We start from the raw sequence: 25,756 nt of genomic DNA on the forward strand, positions 1-25,756 counted from the left end.
ATATATACTTTGTACTAGTAATTCCACTTACAGGAATCTATAACAAGGAAATAGGTAGAGATAAAGTTAAAACATTTATTTAGAGAAATGTTCTTCAAGGCAAAATTTATAATAGCAAAACCCCGTATTATCCGATAACAGACTAATAGATATATATTGAGCAGAGTTGCCAAGCAATACATATTTGTCGAATGAATTAATGTTTTCACAGAGTATATAATAAGACCAGAAAATATGATACAGTGAAAAAAAGTAACATAAAATTCTGTATAAGCATAATCCTTAATACTCAACATAGACTATAATACCACACCAAAAAAAAAAAAAAAAAAAAGAAAAGAAATAGAAAAGAGCTCAAAAGATTATCTCAAAGCTGTAGGATTATGAATGATTTTTATTTTGTTTTTCATACTTTTCTATATTTTTCAAAAATTTATAACAGGAATGTACTTATTCATACGGTCACAAAACTGTATTAATCAATATAGAGTTATAAATGCATACCAAACATAGCCTAAATATTTATGCCCTTAATATTCTTGTTTTCACTAAGACTTCAGGTTTACCTTGGTCCAGAGTCACTGCCATTCATATCCAGTTTGAGTTCTTGGGGTTTAGTAAGCTCTTTTTCAGCAACCACTTCTCTCGACTTAAACAGAGCCTGAGCTCTTAACCTGTAAAAATTAATTTTAAAAATTTCTAATCTTGTGAAGCCTGATAACCTGAATGATAAACTCTGGAAAACCATGCTCTTTCAGCTAGATCCCCAGAAATTATTTTCCAATTAAAACTCAGTCAAAAATAAATGAGTTAAAAATAAATGAGTAATTCTTAAATATACATAAACAAACACAAAATGATTTCATAGTAACTTAAATTTTCTTTATAGAAAAGGTAGGGAAGATTAAGTTGGTTAGAATATCATTTAAAAATTCAAAATTATAGATACTTCAATAGGAGTACTTTAAATATCTGCTGTAGAAAGTTAATTCTTCCCTCTATTCATTGTAAGCAAGTGTATTGCAATCACCAGTGTCTCAACGTGAATTCTAGTAACTCTAACACTGACCCTGACCAACATTTATAGGGGAAGCATCCACTTCTCATACTGCCATTTCAAAGAATTAGGGGCACAGCTCACTAACCAACATATTTTCCCTGAGTCAAAGATGAATTCTTCCAAAAGAATTGGAAGACACTTTATCCATCAATGCTTACTTAGCCCTACATTGACATGTACTGAGGAGGGAAAGCCATTGAAAAACTCAGGAAAAAGGTCTTCTGCCGGGAGTTTGAGTGTCAGTCACTGGTATCAAATATGTGACACTTATTTTCTTGTCTTTTAAGAAATGTTCTCTGGTTATCTGTAAAAGTATATTCTTTAACTATGAAATCAAACTCTGAAGTGTAAAAACATTATTAAAACAATATTGTCATTTTCATCATTGTCAAAAGACATTCCTATAATTCCAACTAACTGGCTGGAATTAATGTACAAAGTACATGGATTAATTCCCTAAAGGAACTTACAGTTTAAGACTAATATTTGGTGGTGACACATAGGTAGGAAAATGTAGATGCAAAACGCCCAAATCAGGGAATTATGAGAAAAGTGAAAAAACAGCAGCAATAATATCAGTCACAGTAGCTTCTACAGCAGTAGAGATGATCTTGATGACAGCAACTATGTTTAAGGAGTGCATTTTATATATACTATTGTACTGATCCTTACAACCACTCTATAACACAGTTACTTTTACCATTATCTATTTATAAATTACTAAAGTGATGGCTGAGCCAGGCACATAACTCTCTCAAGGTGACACATTTTTCACTGGTGAACACTGAATTTTATCATAGCTAGGTAGAGAGTACAAGTAATAAGGCATATTGTTAGAGTAGGAGACAAAGGTAAATATTTATAATTAGCCTTGATTTTTATTCATTATACATACACTACTTTGCTCCAAAAATGATTTAAGGTGGTTCTTGCCACAATCATGAATAATATTCTGGATAAATCTTCTCTGATCAATCTGGAAAGTGCTCACAAAGATAATACCCTTTCGAAAGCTGTTACTGACAATCATGTAGTAGCAAGGTGGCAGAACGAATCATTAATTACAATTTAAGTAAATGTCAATGTCATGCCAAATTTATTCTAAAATGATAAGCTTGTCCCAAGATTCTGAACTACTGTAACAATTCTGTGCTACTCATTTGGTATTCAATTGGATTGCCTTCCCAATATTTTTCTTGAACATTCTGAGCACTATAAACAACGGCTTGTGTACAGCAGATATTAATTCATGAGTTTAGTTGAAGTGAAATTCCCTGAGGCCAGGCGTGGTGGCTCATGCCTGTAAGTCCAGCACTTTGGGAGGCCGAGGTGGGTGGATCACCTGACAGGAGTTTGAGACCAGCCTGGCCAACATGGCGAAATCTCATTTCTACTAAAAATACAAAAATTAGCTGGGCGTGGTAGCAGGTGCCTGTAATCCCAGCCATTTGGGAGGCTGAGGCAGGAGAATCCCTTGAACCCAGGAGACAGAGGTTGCAGTGAGCCAAAATCACACCACCGCACTTCAGCCAGGGCTACAGAGTGAGACGCTGTATCAAAAAAAAAAAAAAAAAAAAAAAAAAAAATTCCTTGGGGCAGGTAAATGACAAGCTCAGTAAAGATATATAAAAGTTAAAATTATATATATATATATATATATATATATATATATATGAGATTGTGAGTAATATAGCGAGCCAAGATCAAGTCTTGCGTCTTTTAATATCCCTCACATGGAGTTTTGTGCAGAGTAGAGGGCTTAGTAAATATGTGCTCAGACAAGAAGAATGAAACTCAATTACAGAACACCATTACACATTAAACAATAAGGTGCTAATTTTGGACATATTCAATAACAAATTATTAGTTATGTGAAAAAGAAACCAGACCTAGAAATTTTAAGTAGTGGGATTTTGACTGTGTTATAATGAAAAGTCAGGGTGTGGATAAATGGAAAAGTAGGACAGAGATATTTAAATCAGATGAAAATGTAGAGCTTGAGAAAGAAACATGAATGATGTACTGAAAAGATCTCAAGGAAACAAATCTGCCTTTTGGAAAAAAAACTTTATTTCTCAGGAAAAGTGGGACAAATGGGTAGAGAGGTAGTTCCAAATTATAAAAGGCTTCAAATTCTAGGTTGAATAAACATAACCTAATACAAAATTATCAGGGGTTTTTAAAATTCAGAAGTGGCACAATAAAAGCAATGTCTTAGGAGGATTCATTTGAAATATTCTTGTTATATGATACTAATGTGCAGAAGGTTGAATTTCAGATAACCCAAAAGTGATAAAATTACATAAACCTAAAAAGTAGGCCAGAGAGTAGGGCAACTTTCAGCCTAGAAATATAAATTGTGATACCGATTAATTAAATGCATAGATTTATGGTCCTAGTTCTGGGTTGCACCAGCTAACTATGATAAAACATGGTGGCAGTAAGCAGGAGAACTAGAGGTGAAAGCTGTTCAATTAAAAATGTCTTGGCGGGGTGCGGTGGCTCATGCCTGTAATCCCAGCACTTTGGGAGGCTGAGGTGGGCGGATCACTTGAGGTCAGGAGTTTGAGACCAGCCTGGTCAACATCGTGAAACCCTGTTTCTACCACAAATACAAAAATTAGCCTGGTGTGGTGGCGTGCGCCTGCAATCCCAGCTACTCGGGGAGGCTGAGGCAGGAGAATTGCTTGAACCCGGGAGGCAGAGGTTGCAGTGAGCCAAGATCGTACCACTGCACTCCAGCTTCGGTGACAGAACGAAACTCTGTCAATAAATAAATAAATAAATAAATAAATAAATAAATAAATATCTTGAGTCTCGGTTTCTCTGGGCATCTCACTTGGATTTGGATTTTTTTTTTTTTTTTAATTATCTTGATTGGAAATACCTTTGTTTTAGGATGAGAGCAACATAAGGATACATGAAATGGCAGACCTACGACTGGGATGAATAAAGGCACCAGAAACCAGCATGACTAGTTCTTTTTTTTTTTTGAGACAGAGTCTTGCTCTGTAACCCAGGCTGGAGTGAAGTGGCGTGATCTCAGCTCACTGCACTGCAACCTCTGCCTCCTGGGTTCAAGCAATTCTCCTGCCTCAGCCTCCCGAGTAGCTGGGATTACAGGTGCCTGCCACCACGCCCAGCTAAGTTTTATATTTTTAGTAGAGACGGAGTTTCACCATGTTAGCCAGGATGGTCTCGATCTCCTGATCTCGTGATCCACCCGCCTGGGCCTCCCAAAGTGCCAGGATTACAGGTGTGAGCCACTGTGCCCGGCCAAGCATGACTAGTTCTAAAGGTGGCCAGTGTTACAGCTGGGTACTGTCTGATAGTTTGGATATATTTCCTTCACAAAGGCTAACCAAGAAGACTGAAAATGACCCAAAGTAAATAAAGTAAAACATTGGGGCTCCTAAAGCCAGAAAGCAAATAACTCTTTCCAAGGATAATACCCATCTAACCAAAAGGTTGCATTGTAGTCAAATACCAACCACTTTCTTTTTTTTTTATTTTTTGAGACGGAGTCTCGCTCTGTCGCCCAGGCTGGAGTGCAGTGGCCGGATCTCAGCTCACTGCAAGCTCCGCCTCCCGGGTTTACGCCATTCTCCTGCCTCAGCCTCCTGAGTAGCTGGGACTACAGGCGCCCGCCACCTCGGCCGGCTAGTTTTTTGTATTTTTTTAAGTAGAGACGAGGTTTCACCGTGTTAACCAGGATGGTCTCGATCTTCTGACCTCGTGATCCGCCCGTCTCGGCCTCCCAAAGTGCTGGGATTACAGGCTTGAGCCACCGCGCCCGGCCAGCCAACCACTTTCAAGTAAAGGAACTCAATACATGAGATGAGAACATGGTCAGCTTAAACTGACAATTAGCATAAAGAGATCCGGGTTCCAGAAAGATCTCAAGCTATTTTATGTGAGTAGTTTTCCAGATGGTATACGTTTTTATAATTTAAAAAAGTAACAAATTTCAAAGGTAATAACAGAAAACAGGCATTCTCTGCCTATCACCAAAGTATACTGTGAACCTTCCTGGTCATTTTGCTTTCTTAAGTACTTTTGTTCAATCCACAAAAATCTAATGTTTGAATAAAAAATAATAAAATATAACGATAAAATTTAATTCACACAGTTTCTGGATAAATGAAATTAGAAGAAAATTAGAAACCATTAGACTTATTGAACTGTTTTTTTTGTTTGTTTGTTTGTTTTTGAGACAGAGTCTTGCTCTGTCACCAAGGGTGGAGGTGCAGTTGGTGCAATCTCAGCTCACTGCAACCTCCACCTCCCGCATTCAAGCAATTCTCATGCCTAAGCCTTCTGAGTAGCTAGGATTACAGGCGCCCACCACCACACCTGGCTAATTTTTGTATTTTAGTACATACGGGGTTTCACCATGTTGGCTAAGCTGGTCTCAAACTCCTGACTTCAGGTGATCCACTCGCCTTGGCCTCCCAAAATGCTGGAATTACAGGCATGAGCCACCATGCCTGGCCTGAACTTTTACATATGTATTTGCTTTCCATTATTTAATAAAAATCTCTAGGGACTTACAGTTCTGAGACATGATGAAATAGCTGCACTTCTCTCTACCCCTGTACAACTAAAAATCTTAGACATTATACTTGAAACCAACATAAGGATACTGTAAAAGGTAAGAAACGGAGGCCAGAAAAACAACAACATGGTGAGTTTCCTGGGCTTGGTTTTTACCTTAGAAATCTTGCATGTGGGAGAAGCTGGCAACCTAGAAACTCTAAAGTCATAGAGGAAAAAATAGACTGCTCTCTCTGTCTAAAGGATCAGGAAAGGAGCAGTCTATATTGACAGAAAATTTTCAGACAATAACTGTCCTACTGCAGCCAAACATCATGGGAAAAACTGTGGTCTCACTTCCCTCATTCCCACCAGCAAAGGTCCAGTGGGAGGCTAGACTTCCATTTTCCAATGGTTCAATGAGACATCTTAAATCTTCACTGGGGTGGTGTTAGACAGCCAAGATCAGTATCTCACACCATAAACTGAAAATGTCCAGAATGCAATAAAAATCACTCATCATGCCACAAATGAAGATAATCTCAACTAGAATAAAAAGACAACCAGCAGAAACTAGTGTCAAGATGACATAAATGTTGGCATTATCTGATAAGAACAGTAAAGCATGCATCATAAAAATGCCTCAAAGGCACTTATGAATATGCTCTTTGAAAGGAAAAGAACAGAAAGTCTCTGAAAATAAAGAGAAAACATAAAGAAGAACTAAGTGGAAATTTTAGCTCTGGAAAAAAGATAACTGAAAAAGACAATAAGTAAAATTTAAAAACTCAATGGACTGGCTCAAAAACAGAATGAAGAGGACAAATGAAAGAACCAGAAATTTGAGAATAGAACAAGAGAAATTGCACAATCTGAACAACAAAGAGAAATAGACTAAATACACACAAAAAAGCCTAAACAGAATGTCAGAGACATGTGGAACATTTTAATAGTTGCCATTCTGACTGGCATGAGATGGTATCTCACTGTGGTTTTGATTTGCATTTCTCTAATAATCAGTGATATTGAGTTTTTTTCCATATATTTGTTGGCCACATAAATGTCTTCTTTTGAGAAGTGTCTGTTCATATGCTTTGCCTACTTTTTGATGGAGTTGTTTTTTTCTTGTAAATTTGTTTAAGTTCCTTGTAAATTCTGGATATTAGACCTTTCTCAGACGGGTAGATTGCAAAAATTTTCTCCCGTTCTGTAGGTTACCTGTTCACTCTGATGACAGTTTCTTTTGCTGTGCAGAAGCTCTTTAGTTTAATTCAATCCCATGCGTCAATTTTGGCTTCTGTTGCAATTGCTTTCGGCATTTTCATCATGAAGTCTTTGCCCATGCCTATATCGCAAATGGTATTGCCTAGGTTTTCTTCTAGGGTTTTTATGGTGTTGGGTTTTACATTAAGTCTTTAATCCATCTTGAGCTAATTTTTGTCTAAGGTGTAAGGAAGGGGTCCAGTTTCAGTTTTCTGCATATGGCTAGCCAGAGATCATGTCCTTTACAGGAACATGGATGAAGCTGGAAGCCATCATCTTCAGCAAACTAACACAGGAACAGAAAATCAAATCCCACATGTTCTCACTCATAAGTGGGAGCTGAACAATGAGAACACATGGACACAGGGAGGAGAACAACACACACCAGAGCCCATTGGGGAGTCGGAGGCAAGGGGAAGGAACTTAGAGAATGGGTCAATAGGTGCAGCAAACCACCGTGGCACCCGTATACCTATGTAACAAACCTGTACACTCTGCACACATATCCCGGAACTTAAAGTAAGATTTTTTAAAAATGTGGAGCCATAACAAAAGACTGTAAATTTATGTCATTAGCTAGCCAGAGGAGGGCATGGGGTTCAAAAAGTATTAGAAAAAAAAATTAGAGAAAAATTCCTAAATTTGACAAAAGACACAAAACTATAAATCAAGAAGCTGATCAAAGTTTTTATAGGATAAAGAAATCCATGTGAAGACATATCACAGTGAAATTTCTTAAAACTAAAGACAAAAAAATCTTTAAAAAGCAAAAGAGAATTAATTATATTTTATGTATAGAGAAAAATAATGCAAATGACTGTGGAAAACATCGGGGGCAGAAGAAAATGCCACATTATTCAAGTGCTGATAGAAAAGAAAAAAAGCAACCCTGTCAACTCAGAATCCTATATTCAGCAATGGTAATATCCTTTAGAAATGATGTAAAAATGAGAACATTTTCATATGAAGCAAAACTACCGCAGGCTTACCCTAAAGAACAGTTAAACAGAGCTCTAAAAACAAAACAACAAAACAAAAGATAAAAGAGGAAATCTTGGAACATCAGGAAGGAAGAACAATAGAAAAAAATAGAAATACAGATAAATATAATAGATTTTTTTCTCTTCACTTTTCTAAATTACTCTAACTTATTTTAAATTTGATGATTTAAGCAAAAATTATAATATTTTATGATGTGGTTCTTAATGAGAGACTCTGTTTAGGTTTAGTCTATTTCTGTTGTTCAGATTGTAAAATTTCTCTTGTTCTGTTCTCAATGAGAAACTCTTTAAGACAATTATAAATGGGGGAGGGTAAGGGAACTTAAAGGGAGATCAAATTTCTACATTTAATTTAAACTGATAAAATATGACACCAACAGACTTTGATAAGTTATGTGTGTATAACGGAATATTTAGAGCAACCAATAAAACAAATGTATTCAAAGAAATATACTCAAAAACACTACAGTGGTTTCTTGGTATCCTCAGGGAATTAGTCCCAGACCTTCTCCCATACCAAAATCCCATGGATTTGCTCACATGATGTGTATGTATATATAATCTTTGCACATCGTCTGGTATAATTTAAATCATCTCTACATTACTTATAATACTGGTAATACCTACTATAATGTCAATGCTATGTAAATATTTGCTATACTATATTTTTTATTTATACTAGTTTTATTGTTGCATTATTTATTGCCCCCAAATATTTTCAATCCACAGTTGGTTGACTCCAGGGATATGGAGGGCCAACTATATGGGAAATCATATACAATTTACATTAAAAGTAAGTGTCTGGGCCGGGTACGGTGCCTCATGCCTGTAATCCCAGCACTTTGGAAGGCTGAAGTAGGCAGACTGGTTGAGCCTAGCAGCTCAAGACCAGCTTGAGCAAAATGGTGAAACCCCATCTCTACAAAAAACACAAAAATTAGCTGGGCATGGCAGCACACGCCTGTAGTTCCAGCTACTCAGGAAACTGAGGCAGGAGGATCACCTGAGCCCAGGAGGTCAAGGCTGCAGCAGTGAGCTGTGATCATGCCACTGCACTCCAGCATGGGCAACAGAGTGAGAGCCTGTCAAACCAAAAAAAAAAAAAAAAAAAAAAAAAAAAAAAAAAAAAAAAAAAAATCAAAAACAAGTAAATTTCTGAACATGACATACCAATTAAAAGAAACTGGCTGACTTAAATAAATGCTGTGTCTAAGAAACTGAATTCAAAATCACAACATATATATGGTGAAAGTAAAAGGATGGAAGAACACATACCTTGAAAATCTTAATAAAATGAAAGTAAGAATGGCTATATTAATATCGGGTAAAGGAGACTTTAGATAAAAAAAGATTACGAGGTAGGTGGATCACCTGAGGTTAGCAGTTAGAGACGAGCCTGGCCAACACGGTGAAACCCCATTTCTACTAAAAAATATATATATACATACATATAAACTAGCCAGACATGGTAATGGGCACCTGTAATCCCAGCTATTCGGGAGGCTGAGGCAGGAGAATTGCTTGAACCCAGGAGACGGAGGTTGCAGTGAGCCAACACAGTGCCACTGCACTCCAGCCTCGGTGACAAGAGTGAGACTCCGTCACAAAAAAAAAAAAAAAAAAAAAATAGGGACCGAGAAAGACATTACATAGTGACAAGATGGTCGACCTGCCAAGAAGACATAGCAAATTTAAATGCATAAGCAGCAAAGAACAGAGGTATAAATATATAAAACAAATACTAATAGAACTAATAGGAAAAATAGATAATAGATATATCATAATTGTACCTGGAGATTTCAAAACCCCTCTGTCAATAAGTGATAGAAGTAGGTAGAAAATCAGCAAGAATATAGAAGAATTCAACAATACTGTCAAATAATAGGATCTAATTTACAGAACACTCCACCCAACAGCAGAATATATATTCTTTTCAAACATTGTGGAACATATATCAAGACAGAACATGCCCTAGGGTCCTTAAACTTCAATGAGTCTGAAAGAATGAAAATTATACAGTGTGTTATGTGAGCACAGTGGTATCAAACTAAAAATCAGCAACAGAAAGGCCGGGCGCGGTGGCTCAAGCCTGTAATCCCAGCACTTTGGGAGGCCGAGGCGGGCGGATCACGAGGTCAGGAGATTGAGACCATCCTGGCTAAGCCGGTGGAACCCCGTCTCTACTACAAAAAAATACAAAAAACTAGCCGGGCGAGGTGGCGGGCGCCTGTAGTCCCAGCTACTCCGGAGGCTGAGGCAGGAGAATGGCGGGAACCCGGGAGGCGGAGCTTGCAGTGAGCTGAGATTGGCCACTGCACTCCAGCCTGGGCAACAGAGCGAGACTCCGTCTCAAAAAAAAAAAAAAAAAAAAAAAAAAATCAGTAACAGAAATAAAACAGGAAAATCTTTAAGAACTTGGAAACTAAATATAGCACTTCTAAATAACCCATGGGTCAAATAGGAAGTTTCAAAAGATACCCCCAAAAAACACTGAATTGGATAAACATGAAAATGCAACATATCAAAATTTGTGGGACGCAGCTGAATCAGTGCCAAGAAGGGAATTTAGAGCACTAAATGCTTCAGTAGAGAAGTGAAAAAGTCTCAAACCAATATGCTTTCATCTTAACAAATTAGGAAAAAAGAAGAGCAAAGTAAATTTAAAGCAAGCAAAAGGAAGAAAATAATAAAGAGCAGAAACCAATGAAATTGAAAACAGAAAAATAACAAAAACTAAATGAAACAAAAAGCCAGTTATTTGAAAGATAATTAAAATGAACAAACCTGTGGCAAGGTAGATTATCCAATAGATAATTTGAATAGCCTTGTAAGTATAAAGGAAATTAAACTTGGAATTTACAGTCTCAAAAAATAAATCTCCAGGTCCAGATGGTTTCACTGGAGAATTCTACTAAACATTTAAGGAAGAATTAACACCAATTCTACACAATCTTTTCCAGAAAGCAGAAGCAGAGTAAACATGTCCCAACTCATTTTATGAGGCCTGCATTACCTTGATACCGAAACAAGACAAGGACAAGGGGGCGGGGGGGGAAGGAAACCAACAGAACAATATCCCTCATCAAAACTAATGCAAATAGGCCAGACACAATGGCTCACGCTTGTAATCCCAGCTACTCAGGAGGCTGAGGCATGAGAATCCCTTGAACCCAGCAGGTAGAGGTTACAGTGGGCTAAGATCACGCCACTGCACTCCAGCCTGGGTGACAGAGCAAGACTCTGTCTCAAAAAAAAAAAAAACCAAAACAAAACTGATGCAAATATTCTCAACAAATATTAGTAAATGGAATTCAGTAACATTTTTAAAATCATACATTATGACCGAGTGGGGTTTAATTTCAGGGATGCAAGGCTGGTTTAATATTTAAAAATCTATGTAATTCACCATATTAACAGGGCAAATAAGAAAAGCACATGATCATAAAAGATACTTGACAAAATTCATAAAAGGTATTTGACAAAATTCAACATCTATCTATGATAAAACTTTATGTAATCCATAACAGAAAAAGTAGATAAATTGGACTTTATTAAAATTAAAAATTTTTGCTCTATGAAAGATCCTATTAAGCAATTGAAAAGGCAGAGTCAGGAGCAGTGGCTCAAACCTGTAATTCCAGCTCTTTAGAAGGCTGAGGCAGGAGAATTGTTTAAGTTCAAGACCAGTCTGGGCAACAGTGAGAACCTGTCTCTACCAAAAGAAAAAACAATTAAAGATAAACAAGAAAAGACAAGCCACAGACTGGGAGAAAATATTTGCTACTCACATATCTGACAAAGGACTTATATCTAGATATATGAAGAACTCTCCACACAGCAAAACACCCAAATGATCCAATTAGAATATGGGCAAAACTGAAGAGAGAATTTACTGAAGAAGACAGGAGGGCAAACAAGCACACACACAAAAAGATGTTCAACATCATTAGCCATTAGTGAAATGCAAATTAAGACTGCAATGAAATGTCACTATACACATATTAGAAGAGGTAAAATAAAAATTAATGACAATACCAAATGTCAATAAGGATGTGGAGAAAAGAAACACTATATAATAACAAAATAGCAATTTAGCTTTTCAAGCACTGTTCTTAGGAAGAATTGTTAAGGGAAGAACAGCCCACATGTGGATAGGTTTATGAGAGTTTGTCATTCAACAGGTCATGCTTCATGGCCAGAAAGGGTTAAATTTAGAAGACTCCCATCACTTGTTATATTTTATATTATGGCAGGTAGACATAAATTTGGAATGATGACAGCTAATCTCACTGCTTTACAATCTAATTCCACACCCCGAAATCTCAAGTTTTTACTTAATGCCTAATATTGTCCACAATGATATCAAACAGCAAAGGATTCTGCATAATGGTAAGATCATTTTAAAATGTCTTTGGAACCCAGCAAAAATTACACCAGACTGCTCAGAAATAGATATTCTAAGCTATCAGTTTGGAAGACAAGGTAATCTTTGAAGTCTTTCAAAGAATAAAGGGGAATTTACTTAGTAGACATAACTGATATGCATCTTGAGCAAGCCAAGATCCAGAAGAACCTCTGGCTCTACACATCTGCTATAGTAATACAGCAATTTTACACTGTGTTCTCCAAACTACAGACATTGCTAAAAGAAGAGGCAGGACTCGGCCGGGCACGGTAGCTCACGCCTGTAATCCCAGCACTTTGGAAGTTCTAGGCAGGTAGGGTGGATCACAAGGTCAGGAGTTCAAGAACAGCCTGGCCAAGACGGTGAAACCCCGTCTCTACTAAAAATACAAAACTTAGCCAGATGTGGTGGCGGGCGCCTGTAATCCCAGCTACTCAGGAAGCTGAGGCAGAGAACTGCTTGAACTCGGGAGGCAGAGGCTGCAGTGAGCTGAGATTGTGCCACTGCACTCCAGCCTGGGCAATAGGGCAAGACTTCATCTCAAAATAAATAAATAAATAAATAAATAAATAAATAAATAAATAAATAAGAAGAACAGGCAGTACTCACCAATTGTAATCCAGTCGAGACTGGTGAAGCTGTTGCTGTTTTAGAAGAAGCTTTGTCTCCTGCTGGGCCAGCAGATGCTGAAGACGTTCCTTTTCAATTTCCAGCTCCATTTTCTGAAGCATCAGTTGCTGCTTTCTATCTTCTGAGATCTGCTTTTTCAAAGTTTCATTTGGTTGCAGCGCCCCTCCACCATGCAACAGAGACGCCCAAGAAAGCCCACAATAACTGCATGATTCTGGATGTGTCTTAGGATGTTGAGGGGCCGTGTTTGTAGAATGGCTCTCATGAACAAGATCTGCAGCAAGTCTATGACCACAGCATTGAGTAGGAGTAGGCTTAAGGTGTGGACATTCCTTCATGTGCAATTCTTCTTGTGGCATTTTCTCTGTTGGGACTGCATCTACTGGTTTTCTCCCTGGAGATTCATAATTACATGTTGTGGTCTCTGATGGTATCTTACCTAGATCATCTTTGGGATGATGAAGGGTTACTGGTTTCAAAGAATTATTCCTAAATGCTATAAGGGATTCTGAAGCTGAATCCTGGATTGCAGACTTAGGTCTTTGCTTGGTTTGATAGTAGGTCTGCGGTCTGGCTACACTCAAGTAGGAACCATCCAGTTCCACAGATGAACACTGGAGAGTGCTTTTTCTACTGGATACCTAGAAAGAACCACAAGATCACCTGTCAAATAAGAACACAATAAAACAAGTTCTTTCATTCAGTTTTTCAGAAATCAGTATATACGTTTACCAAGCCAAAGCTGTTGTTTTGTCTTAAATATTAAATTATAGCGTTCACACAGTTAAACAGACTTGTGCCCCAAAGCTACATTCATTATCAAACAATCTACACTTCAGTAAATCCATATAAAGATAAGAAAAATAAGTTGCTGCTACATGTTGCTTAAGCAAGATCTTTGGTGATTTCAGGAGTTGCAAATAATGAGAGTTACATAAAATCAATTTTAAGAAGAGGTAAAAGCCTTAAACATTAACATCTTAAAATGTTTACTTTTGAATACTGAGCCAAGAAATCCATTCAGTCACCTTAAATATTCTTTGGCCATTACACAGCATGAGATTTGATGTAAAACATTTCACCTTATACTGAATAGAATGTGACTTACTGGTAGATCTTTGATGAGGTTTTATAAATATCTTTACAGAACACAGATAAAACCAACCACTTTCAACAAAATAGGATTCTAATCAAAAGCAGTTAAATACAAAAAATAGTTAATTTCATCTACAAACATAAGTGATTTTTCAATTAATCTATTCAAGTGATTAGTCTGATAGAATTTGGGCAGAAAGGAAGCAGTTGCAAATTATCTCTGACATGTCAATAGAATCAGATTTTCCAACATTTTAGCTGTAAGTCTATTCTATTGGTGAGAACAAAACTTAATCTATATCAGTGATTCTCAAACTTTAATGTGTAGCAGAATAACCTGGAGAGTGTTTGTTAAACATGAAACTATAGCTTAATCCCCAGAGTTTCCAAGTCTTTCTGTCTGGAGGAGACTCAGAGAATTTGCTCATATTGCTGATCTGGCACCACACTTTGAAAACTGTTGGTCTGTATCATGGAACATCTCCATCTCCCTTACTGTTGAGCTTAGCCTGGGAAGGTTGGGTTGTTATACTTAGCTCATCTCTGAACATTGTTACTTAGTATGACTAAGCAGCTTTTCTTCACAGTGTATTTCAGAAACATGGTATATCAAGATTCCAGGTTGTCCAAACAGAAATATTATAGTTTAATGTAAATGTTGTGTGTGTTACAGATGAGCAACTTGCCCATGAAGGTGGACACTTGTAATTAACAAAATAATAATGAAAGATAATGATCAGACTCTTTCAAGGGTAGCCCTTTATAACATAAAAACTTCCCCTCAATTTAGATCTAGAGCACAGCAAAAAAGAGCCTCCAAGTCCAATTACTTAACTAGCAAGATGGGTTGTTTGAAAACGTGTTATTCCTACCAGCTGTTATTTCTTTTGAGCAGTCAGAGTATAACCTTTAACACAAATCTGAAAGGAACAAATCCACTTGTGGAGGGAGAGGCCTTGTTTTCCAATGAAGGGAGCTGGGCACATTCCTCAGCCCCGGGCTCAAAACTCCCTGAGCCTAGTACAAACACATCCCATCCTCCCATCCCACCACATACCGCCATATATCTCTCAAACTCCCTGAGCCCAGTACAAACACCACCTGGAAAGTCTCCGATAAGAAGACAGCCGTTCAAGGTTACTGAAAGCGCGGGAGCCAAAAGAATTTCTTTGTTCCCCTGCAACTTTCGGGCTATAAAAGGCAAATGCTCGCATTGTTCGGGGCCCTCTTGCCCTCTTGTATACTGTGGAATGGAGGGACCAAGTTCGAACTTGTAGTAAAGATCCTTGCCGCTTGGCTTTGACACTGGACTCTGGTGGTCTTCTTTGGGGAACAAACGGTCTGGGCATAACATCTGGGGGCTCGTCCGGGATTCCCCAAGCCCACCAGACCCCTGGTCAACGGATCTGCTAAGATCGATCTACTGATAGGTGAGCTGGCTCGTCTCCGTTTGTCTGTCTGTGTCTGTGTGTCTGTTCTAAATCTGAATCTGTGACTCGCGAGGTCTGAAACTGGAGCTGGCACAGTCCTGGCGGACGCGCTATAGGACGGCCAGTGGAGACCAGTGGGAGACGTCCACTGGCTCTCTTCTGATTTAAATTGCGATCTGAGCTGCCGGAGCGCGTTCGCGATCCAGGCAGCAGCTGACTCTGAGCCCGACTGCCGGGGCGCGCTGGCGATCTGAGCTGCCGGAGCACGTTCGCAATCCAGGCAGCAGCTGACTCTGACCCCGACTGCCGGGGCGCGCTGGCGATCTGAGCTGCCGGAGCGCGTTCGCGATCCAGGCAGCAGCTGACTCTGACCCCGACTGTCGGGGCGCGCTCGCGATCTGAGTTGCCAGAGCGCGTTCGCGATCCGGGCAACAGCTGACTCTGACCCGGGCTTCCGGTGCGCGCGTGCGATCTAAATTGCCCCGGTTCCCGGCCGTGCGCGTGCGGTCTGAATTGCCCCAGTTCCCGGGCGTGCGCGTGCGGTCTGAATTGCCCCGGTTCCCGGGCGCGCGCGTGCGGTCTGAATTGCCCCGGTTCCCGGGCGCGCACGCTTGCGGCCCCGGTCCCCGGGCTCCCGGCTTCCGGGCGCGCGCACTTCCGGCCCCAGTCCCCAGGCTCCCGGCTTCCGGCGCATGTTTGCCGCCCCGGTCCCCGGGCTCCCAGCTTCCGGCGCGCGAGTGCCATCTGAATTGCCCCGGTTCCCGGGCGCGCGCGTTTGCGGCCCCGGTCCCCGGGCTCCCGGCTTCTGGCGCACGCTTCCGGCCCCGGTCCCCGGGCTCCCGGCTTCCGGCACGCTTCCAGCCCCGGTCCCCGGGCTCCCAGCTTCCGGGCACGCGCGTTTGCGGCCCCGGTCCCCGGGTTCCCGGCTTCCGGTGCGCGTTCGCGATCTGAACTGCCCCGGTTCCCGGGCTGCAGAAGTGTGCCTGCGACTAGCTATCATTAATAAGTCAGATCAGATTTCCTTTATAGGGATTCTAACCCACATTCCTTTACAGGAAGAGACACAGAAAGTGAGAATGAGTGAGAGAGAGACCATAAGAGACGGGAGAAGGAGAAAGGGAGAAAGTGAGAAGGGAAATCGGAAAGAGAAAGGGGAGGAAACGGCAGATGTGGAGAGTCAGAGAGGGAAATCAGAAAGAGAAAGAGACTGAGTGTAAAGGAGAGAGGACACGGGATGACAGACCCGCCCCCCGGGCTGAGTCGCGGGAGGGAGCAGGCGGAGGGGAGGCGGCCGGCACTCACGAGCCCGCTAAAAGGAAAAGTAACTTTGAAGGGCTGGCAGGGCAAACGCGAGGGCGCACTTCGCGGACTAGCCCCCCCCAGCCGCCTGACTCCACAGTGGCTTTACCCCTTCGGGAAATAGGACCCCCAGATAACACAGGAATCCCCAAGCTCCAGTACTGGCCATTTTCCACCAGTAATCTGTATAACTGGAAGACTCAGAGTGCTCGGTTTTCAGACAACCCCAAAGATTTACTGGCTTTACTAGATAGTGTCATGTTCACCCACCAGCCCACTTGGGATGATTGTCAGCAGCTCCTCTGAATCTTGTTTACCACGGAAGAGCAAAAAAAAAAAAAAAAGAATACAGGTAGAAGCTAGAAAGCTGGTCCCGGGGGACAACAGTCAACCGACTGCCAACCCTGACCTCATAAACGCGACCTTTCCTCTGACCAGGCCGGCGTGGGACTACAACACGGCAGAAGGTAGGGGACGGCTACACCTTTATCGCCAGACTCTAATGGCAGGTCTCCGGGCAGCTGCTCGCAAGCCCACTAATTTGGCTAAAATATATTCTATTCTACAGAGAAAGACAGAGAGCCCAGCTACCTACTTAGAGAGATTAATGGAAGCTTTTAGACAGTACACCCCCATAGATCCAGAGGCTCCAGGAAGTCAGGCAGCCCCAGATATTAAAAGAAAACTCCAAAAATTAGAAGACTTGGAAGGAAAGCGGATTCAGGACCTCCTTCAGATAGCCCAGCGGGTTTATAATAACAGAGATACTCCAGAAGAAAGGCAATTTAAGGCCACTGAAAAAATGACCAAGGTCCTGGCAGCAGTAGTACAGAAAGAACATCTACAGCCAGAGTACACCCAACCTAGGCGGCCCCCCAGGCATGATAATCTGAGAAAAGACCAATGTGCCTACTGCAAGGAGGCTGGCCACTGGGTAAGAAACTGCCCCAAAAAGAAACAACGAGGACAGGAACCCCCTAGGTCTACACCCATACCAGTCACTCAAGATGAAGACTAAGGAAGACGGGGTTCGGATCCCCTCCCCGAACCTAGGGTAACTTTGCAAGTGGAGGGTCCCCGGTCCAGTTCTTGGTCGATACGGGAGCACAGCACTCAGTCTTAGTTAAAACTAATGGAAAATTATCCTCCAAGTCCTCGTGGGTACAAGGGGCCACAGAAGTTAAAAAATACCCATGGACAACACAAAGAACAGTAAACCTCGGAGCCAAGAATGTAACCCATTCTTTCCTGGTCATCCCTGAGAGCCCCTGTCCCCTATTAGGGAAAGACCTGCTAACTAAAATGGGAGCACAGATCCATTTCCTCCCTGAGGGGCCCGTCGTGACCAACTCCCACAATCAACCCGTGTCCGTCCTGACTATAACCCTAGAAGATGAGTACCTGCTCCACCAAGAGCAAACGGCCCCTGACCAGGACATAGCAACCTGGCTCCAGCAATATCCAGAAGCTTGGGTGGAAACGGGGGGCTTAGGACTAACAAAACACCGCCCTGCCTTATTTGTTGAACTTAAACCTGGGGCAGACCCCGTGCAGGTACGCCAATACCCGATGCCCCTAGAGGCCAAGAAAGGAATTGCCCCGCATATCCACCGGCTCCTTGACCAAGGGGTCCTTCGCCCATGTCACTCGCCCTGGAATACTCCATTGTTGCCGGTACGAAAACCTAATAGTGGAGAATACAGACCTGTACAAGACTTAAGAGAAATCAATAAGAGGGTTGTGGACATACATCCAACTGTGCCTAACCCATATACCCTCCTGAGTACCCTAAACCCCAAACATCAATGGTACACTGTTTTAGATTTAAAAGATGCTTTCTTCAGTTTGCCCTTAGCCCCTCAGAGCCAAAAGCTCTTCGCCTGCGAGTGGAATGACCCTGATAAGGGCATAAGTGGCCAACTAACATGGACCAGACTGCCGCAAAGATTCAAAAACTCTCCTACCCTGTTTGATGAGGCCCTCCATGAAGACCTGGGATAACTTTCCTGCCCCCAACGACCTTAAACCCTGCCTCGCTGCTGCCCAACCCGGACCTGGACGCCCCACTCCATGACTGCACCGAGATACTAGCTCAGGTGCACGGAGTTCGAGAAGACCTGCAAGACCGCCCACTTCCTGACGCCGACCTCGTCTGGTTCACTGATGGGAGCAGCTTCATGCATCAGGGCCAGAGGTACGCTGGAGCGGCAGTGACTTCAGAGACTGAGGTAATCTGGGCGGAAACCCTGCCCCCGGGGACATCGGCCCAGAAGGCCGAACTGATAGCGCTCACCCAAGCTCTTACCTTAGGGGTGGGGAAAAAGCTGAGGGTATATACAGACAGCTGATATGCTTTTGCAACGGCGCATATACATGGGGCCATTTACAGGGAGCGGGGGTTACTGACGGCTGAAGGAAAAGAGATAAAAAACAAGCAAGAAATCCTAGCCCTGCTAACAGCCCTATGGAGGCCAGAAAAGTTAGCCATTGTGCATTGCCCGGGGCATCAGAAACTAACTACTCCAACCGCTCAAGGCAACTTTCTGGTGGACCAAACTGCAAGAAAGGTGGCGAAGGCTCCCAGCCAACTCCTTGCACTCCGGCTCCCTGACCCGGGCCCCCTGGACTTGCCATATTTCCCTGATTATTCAGATCAAGATCTCCAGTGGATTGACAAGCTTCCCCTAAAACAGATCCAGAATGGGTGGTGGACTGATACTAATAACTAAACCATCCTACCAGAAAAATTAGGACAACAAGTGTTAGAACACATCCACCGAACCACCCACCTGGGTGCTCGGCGGATGATAAACCTGATCAGACGCTCTAAACTCAAATTCAGACATACAGCCGAGATGGCCAGCAACATTGTGACAAGTTGCAAAGTCTGCCAGCTTAACAACGCCTACCCCCAATCCCAGGCTACAACAGGAACAAGGCTCAGAGGAACCAGGCCCGGTATCTACTGGGAAGTAGATTTTACTGAAATAAAGCCAGGAAAATACGGGTATCGGTACTTACTTGTCTCTGTAGATACTTTTTCAGGGTGGACTGAAGCATTCCCCACCAAGAAGGAAACTGCTCAGGTTGTAGCAAAAAAAATCCTGGAAGATATCCTCCCCAGGTATGTCTTTCCCGTCCAGATAAGGTCAGATAATAGGCCGGCCTTCGTCGCTAAGGTAAGTCAGGATTTGGCTTCCATCCTTGGGGCAAATTGGAAACTACATTGCGCTTACAGGCCCCAGAGTTCAAGACAGGTAGAGAGAATGAATCGGACCTTAAAAGAGACCTTAACTAAACTAACTATGGAGACTGGCGCTAATTAGGTGGTCCTTCTCCCCTACGCTCTGTTCCAGGCCCATAATACCCCTTACAGACTAGGCCTTACCCCTTATAAAATTATGTATGGCAGACCCCCACCCTTAGTTCCCAGCCTAAAAGATAATCTGCTCAAGTCTGAAACAGAAAATGTCTCTGAACTCTTATTTTCCCTACGAGCCTTGCAGAAAATTCATCAAGAAATCTAGCCCAAGCTGAAAGAACTATATGAGACCGGCCCCCCGCCGACACCCCATCCATACCAGCCGGGAGACTGGGTCCTGGTCAAGCGACACCGACAAGAGACCCTAAAACCCAGGTGGAAAGGACCACTCCAGGTACTCCTAACCACACCCACCGCCCTAAAGGTAGAAGGCATCGCGTTGTGGATCCACTACACCCACGTCAAGCCGGTGGACCCAACCTCCGACCTCCTGGGACCAATCACGGCGGCGGCTGAAGCACCAGACACATGGACTGTGGACAGAGCTAAAAACAACCCCTTAAAACTCACCCTGCGCCGGCAGCATAGCTCACTGCAAACATACAGTTAGGTAGTCTAACCCTAACGTCAGTCGCCCTAGTGGCCGCTGGAGAAATCACAAAACCTACCTAGTCCCTCTGTTAACAACCTACTGTGTCTCCCTGTCACATTAGTTCCCCGGTTGACTCTACTAACTGCTGGCGAGTTCCTAGGGTATACCGGTAACTGGACTAGTGCTGTTATTCACCCAGACCCTAGACCGAGACCTGCACGAGCCATATTCCTCCCCCTCATTGCAGGAATCTCCCTCACCGCATCCTTCATTGCGGCCGGACTGGTGGGGGGAGCCCTAGGTCACACCCTCATAGAAAGTAACAAGTTGTACCAACAATTTGCCGTTGCTATGGAGGAGTCGGCTGAGTCCCTTGCCTCCCTTCAGCGACAGCTCACGTCCCTAGCTCAGGTAACCTTGCAGAACCAGAGGGCCCTAGACCTACTCACTGCAGAAAAAGGTGGTACATGTATATTTCTAAAAGAAGACTGTTATTTCTACATAAATAAATCAGGACTTGTAGAGGACCGGGTCCAACAGTTACGCAAGTTAAGCACTGAAGTAAAAACACGGCAGTTTGCTTCAGCTGCAGACCAATGGTGGAATTCCTCTATGTTTTCTCTGTTAGCCCCCTTCCTTGGACCCCTAAGTCTACTATTTCTGCTTACCGTAGGACTTTGTGTTGTTAACAGAATTTTACAATTTATTAGGGAGAGATTTGACACCGTACAACTCATGGTCCTCAGAGCCCAATACCAACCTGTAAACAATGAGACAGAATCAGACTTATAAGACCCAAGATTGGCTCTAAAGATACCTGAAAAGAAGGGGGGAATGAAGGGAGCTGGGCACATTCCTCAGCCCCGGGCTCAAAACTCCCTGAGCCTAGTACAAACACATCCCATCCTCCCATCCCACCACATACCGCCATATATCTCTCAAACTCCCTGAGCCCAGTACAAACACCATCTGGAAAGTCTCCGATAAGGAGACAGCCGTTCAAGGTTACTGAAAGCGCGGGAGCCAAAAGAATTTCTTTGTTCCCCTGCAACTTTCGGGCTATAAAAAGCAAACGCTCGCATTGTTTGGGGCCCTCTTGCCCTCTTGTATACTGTGGAATGGAGGGACCAAGTTCGAACTTGTGGTAAAGATCCTTGCCGCTTGGCTTTGACACTGGACTCTGGTGGTCTTCTTTGGGGAACAAACGGTCTGGGCATAACACCAAGGCCTATTTACTCTAGATACATAGATTCAGTCTTTAGTGAAAGCTAAAGAGAAGATAAGAGAAAGAAACTAAGCAGACCTAAACAATTGAAATACCTGACAGCTTCCACTAACACTTCATCTTCCCTTAGGCTTTCATTCAAAGTCCATTTACGTTAACACTTTACTTTCCTGCCATTTTCTATTTCTATTCAAACAAATCCAAAAAATCTTCTGTGTACCGAACACTTATATTAACCAAAGAAGAAAAAATTCTTAATCTTCTATCCATATCCTTTGAAACAGTCTCACTTTTCATGCACAATTATTTGAATGCTAAAGGAATCTCATTTGCTCAATGCTGCAACAGAAATACGACTTCTTCAGTAAACAAATATATTACAACTTCTGTATTAGTTTCCTACTGTGGCTATAACAACTTAGCACAAACTTTGTGGCTTACAATAACACAAATGTATTACCTTACAATTCTGGAGGTCAGAAATTAGAAATCTGTTTCACTGGGCTGAAGTCAAGATGTTGGGAAGGCTAATTCCTTTGGCTCAGAAGACAGAATCAGCCTCCTTGCCTTTTATAGCTTCTAGTGGCCACCTGTATTTCTCACTTTTTATAGCCCTTCCTCCATCTTCATGGTGTATCACTCCAACTCCTGCTTCCATCATCATCACACACTGCCTTCTCCTCTGACTCCTTCTGCTCCTTCTTAGAAGGACCACTTAGATTTGATCGGGCCTACCTGGGTAATACAGTTAATCTCCCCCTCTCAAGAGCCTTAATCACATCTGCAAAGTCTCTTGCATTACAAAGTACCTTGTAACACATAATGTGACATTTGGGAATTAAGACATGGTCATATTTGGGGGGTGCGTATTTTCAGGCTACCATGCCTATTGTCAAATACAAAGTAATTTAAAACAATTGAAATGGCTAGCTACTCCACAGACACAAAACAAATGAATGAGAATAAATGAGATCCCTAGTATAAGGGGAGAAAAATCCCACCAATTTATTTTGCAATAGTTGCAAATGATGGACTGATGGGTAAAAAGTATCAACTAACAGAGATACACAGCTGCCATCATGTTTCTTATTCTATGATAAAAGAATGAAGGCTATTACAGTGATTAAGATTGTAACTGAATGATTGTAGTAATGCTAACGGATTTCTATTTAAATGAGAATGCGTCACATCTGAGAAGACTTGCTCTTCTTCAAAGAACACATGCAATCCCGTACAACAAACAGATGACAAGCAATAGAATGTGGACCAGTGCTGGGCAAAATTTCTAATAAGCTACTTCATAAAAAAATTAATTTATTTTACATCTAAAGGGGATCTCTAGTCCACATTAATCTTTCCTACTCTGAACTTCTACAGTACTTACTGCCAGTACATACATTTATCACCTGCTACTTAGTATGGTAAACTATCTTTTACTAGAAGGTCAGAAATTACTAGAGAGATATATATATTTCAAATGACAGCTAAGTTTTTAAAAGGTCCAGAAATTAAAATATTTTATGTTATATATTCAAATCCATATTTTATAGTCTCATTTTTGTTTCAAAACATTATTTACATATGTCCATTTTTAGGTGCTGACATATTCTACACTTACTTTAATGGTACTAATTGTGAAATTATCCACAAAATCAAATATCTGGAATAATTAAAAAATTTTTTCAGGTAATGTTTCATGTTTTTGAGAGGTAGTACAGCTTAATTATTTTAATGCACGCTTTGCTCAGAGAGCAGTGCTCTGTCAATTACCTGCTGGGTTACTATGCATGTACAATAGGCAGAATTCTAAGATGCTGCCCATGATTCTCACCCCCTAGTGTATGCAATCTTTATTATCTTCTCTCCTTGCGTGTACAGAGGACCTGTGAATATGACAGGATATAAATCCTGTGATCATATTACATTTTATGGCAAAACAGACTTCATATGTAACTAAGGTTCCTAATCAGTTGACTTTGAGTTAATAAAACCGGAGACTCTCCTGGGTGCGCTTGATCTAATCAGGTAAGCCCTTTAAAAGAAGGTCTTATCCTGCTCCCTCATCCCAGGTTGGAGATTCTCCTGCTGGCCATGAAGAAATAAATTGCGATGTTGTGGGAGGGCCAATCAAGTGGCAAAAACACCTGGAGCAGAAAGCAGTCTCTGGTCAACAGCTAGTAAGTAAATGGGACATCCATCATACAGATGTAAGAAATTAACTTCTGCCAACGACCATGTGAATTTGGAAGAGGACCTTGAGTGCCAGATAAGAATGTAGCCCAGCTGAACTTTAATTGCAGCATTGTTAAGAACCTAAGCAGAGGACCCAACTAAGTTGTGCCCATACTCATGACCCACAGAAACTGTTATGAGGTAATAAATCTGTGTAGCTTTAAATTACCAGGTTAGTGGTAATCTGTTACACAGCACTATAAAACTAATATAGCACCTTAATCAAATTGCCTAAGCCTCAGGTTCCTCACCAGTAAAATAGGGATTAAGAAAAGCATCTATTTCAAAACTGAATGTGGTGGTGAGAAAGATGGGCAGTTATCAAGGGCATCAATTTATAAAAGTCTAATTTACAAAAAAAGAAAAAAACCCACTCATATTTCTTTCAAGGAGAACATTGTATGTGGTGTGTAGATGAGGTGGGGGAGAAATCCCCAAAGGGCATGTTCAGTTACAACAGGTTATATCTAAACTTCTTCTAAAGTGAATGAGTTCAGTAACTTACCTTTATTATGCTAAAGTTGAGTTTGCAAGTCAGGCCAGAATTGAATTGCTTGAGATAACAGAGAAGTTATTCATTTTTCTCTTTCATACAAAAGATGTCACTCTTACGCTAACATCTTGCACTGCCTCTTAGGGTTCTTGTAATGATTAAATGAAGTAATTCATACAAAGTGTTTGGACCATGTCTAGGTTAGTATTCAAAAGAATGTTTCCCATTATTATTAGTAGTAGTATGATTCTTGTCATTGAATTCTGACTCAACAATTTTGAAGGCAAGAGCTGTATTTATCCCTCTGTATGCATTGCACTGGGGCTTGCACACAGACATTCTCAATAAGCATAGTCTGCTATATAATCTTAACAGAAAAATTCAAGATGGGGTATGGGTCACAGTAACTAAAGGAAGAGGATGAGAATAGAAATTGAAAACCCCCTGTAAGAATCTGAATATAAAAAGTTAAGCTATTTTATTAGTAGAGTTGAAGACAGATGTTGCCTTTAGGACACAAGGAAGTAACAATGGTCCTGAATGAAAGAGATGTATTTTTCTTTCTGGAGCTGCTCCAGTATTTCTATACTTGCAAATATAACATCTCTTAACTAAGGCTTAAACCAACGCAAACTCCCAAATGGCTGCCTCTGGCATATGGGTTTAATATGATTGTTTTCCGAGATACAACACTAACTTAGAAACCAAATTTTTTTTAAACATTGAGGCATAATTTACAATAAAATGCAAAGATCTTCAGTGTACAGCTTGACGAATTTTTGTATTTGTATCTATCTGTGTAACCACCACCTAGATCCAGTTATAGAACATTTCCATTACTCCAGAAAGTTCCCTTGTGTCGTTTCTAGTCGATAGCACCTCCTCAGACTCCCAGGGATAACCATCATTCTGACCTCCATGACCACAGATTCATTTTGCTTATGCTAAACCTCATATAAATGGAATCACAGAGTATGTCACTCTTTTGTGCCTGGTTTCTCTAGCTCAACCTAATTTTTTAGCTTCTTCTATGTTGTGTGTTTCAATAAACAGTGCATTCTTTTTATCACTGGGCAGTGTTTTTCTTTTTCTTTTCTTTTTTCTTTTTTTTTTTTGAGACGGACTCTCACTCCGTCACCCAGGCTGGAGTGCTGTGGCGCGATCTCGGCTCACTGCAACCGCCGCCTCCCAGGTTCAGGCGATTCTCCTGCTTCAGCCTCCTAAGTAGCTAGGACT

At 41.4% G+C, this 25,756-nt stretch overlaps 1 protein-coding gene across 22 annotated transcripts in view; it reads right to left on the bottom strand.

The window, feature by feature from the left end:
- The window catches only part of KIAA1328 (KIAA1328 ortholog), a 402,667-nt gene that overhangs the window by 144,636 nt on the left and 232,275 nt on the right, over positions 1-25,756 (bottom strand). For 13 of the 22 annotated variants that reach the window (XM_074022560.1, XM_074022564.1, XM_074022573.1 and 10 more), the window contains one exon: positions 12,872-13,533. In XM_074022560.1, the coding sequence (XP_073878661.1) occupies positions 12,872-13,533 (662 nt within the window). Of the gene's footprint in view, positions 1-566; positions 675-12,871; positions 13,534-25,756 lie in introns of all 22 variants that reach the window. The other 9 variants (XM_074022571.1, XM_045378041.2, XM_074022568.1 and 6 more) reach the window with 1 other exon arrangement.

This window comes from Macaca fascicularis, chromosome 18 (genome assembly GCF_037993035.2).
Source record: "Macaca fascicularis isolate 582-1 chromosome 18, T2T-MFA8v1.1".
NCBI classification, from domain to species: domain Eukaryota; kingdom Metazoa; phylum Chordata; class Mammalia; order Primates; family Cercopithecidae; genus Macaca; species Macaca fascicularis.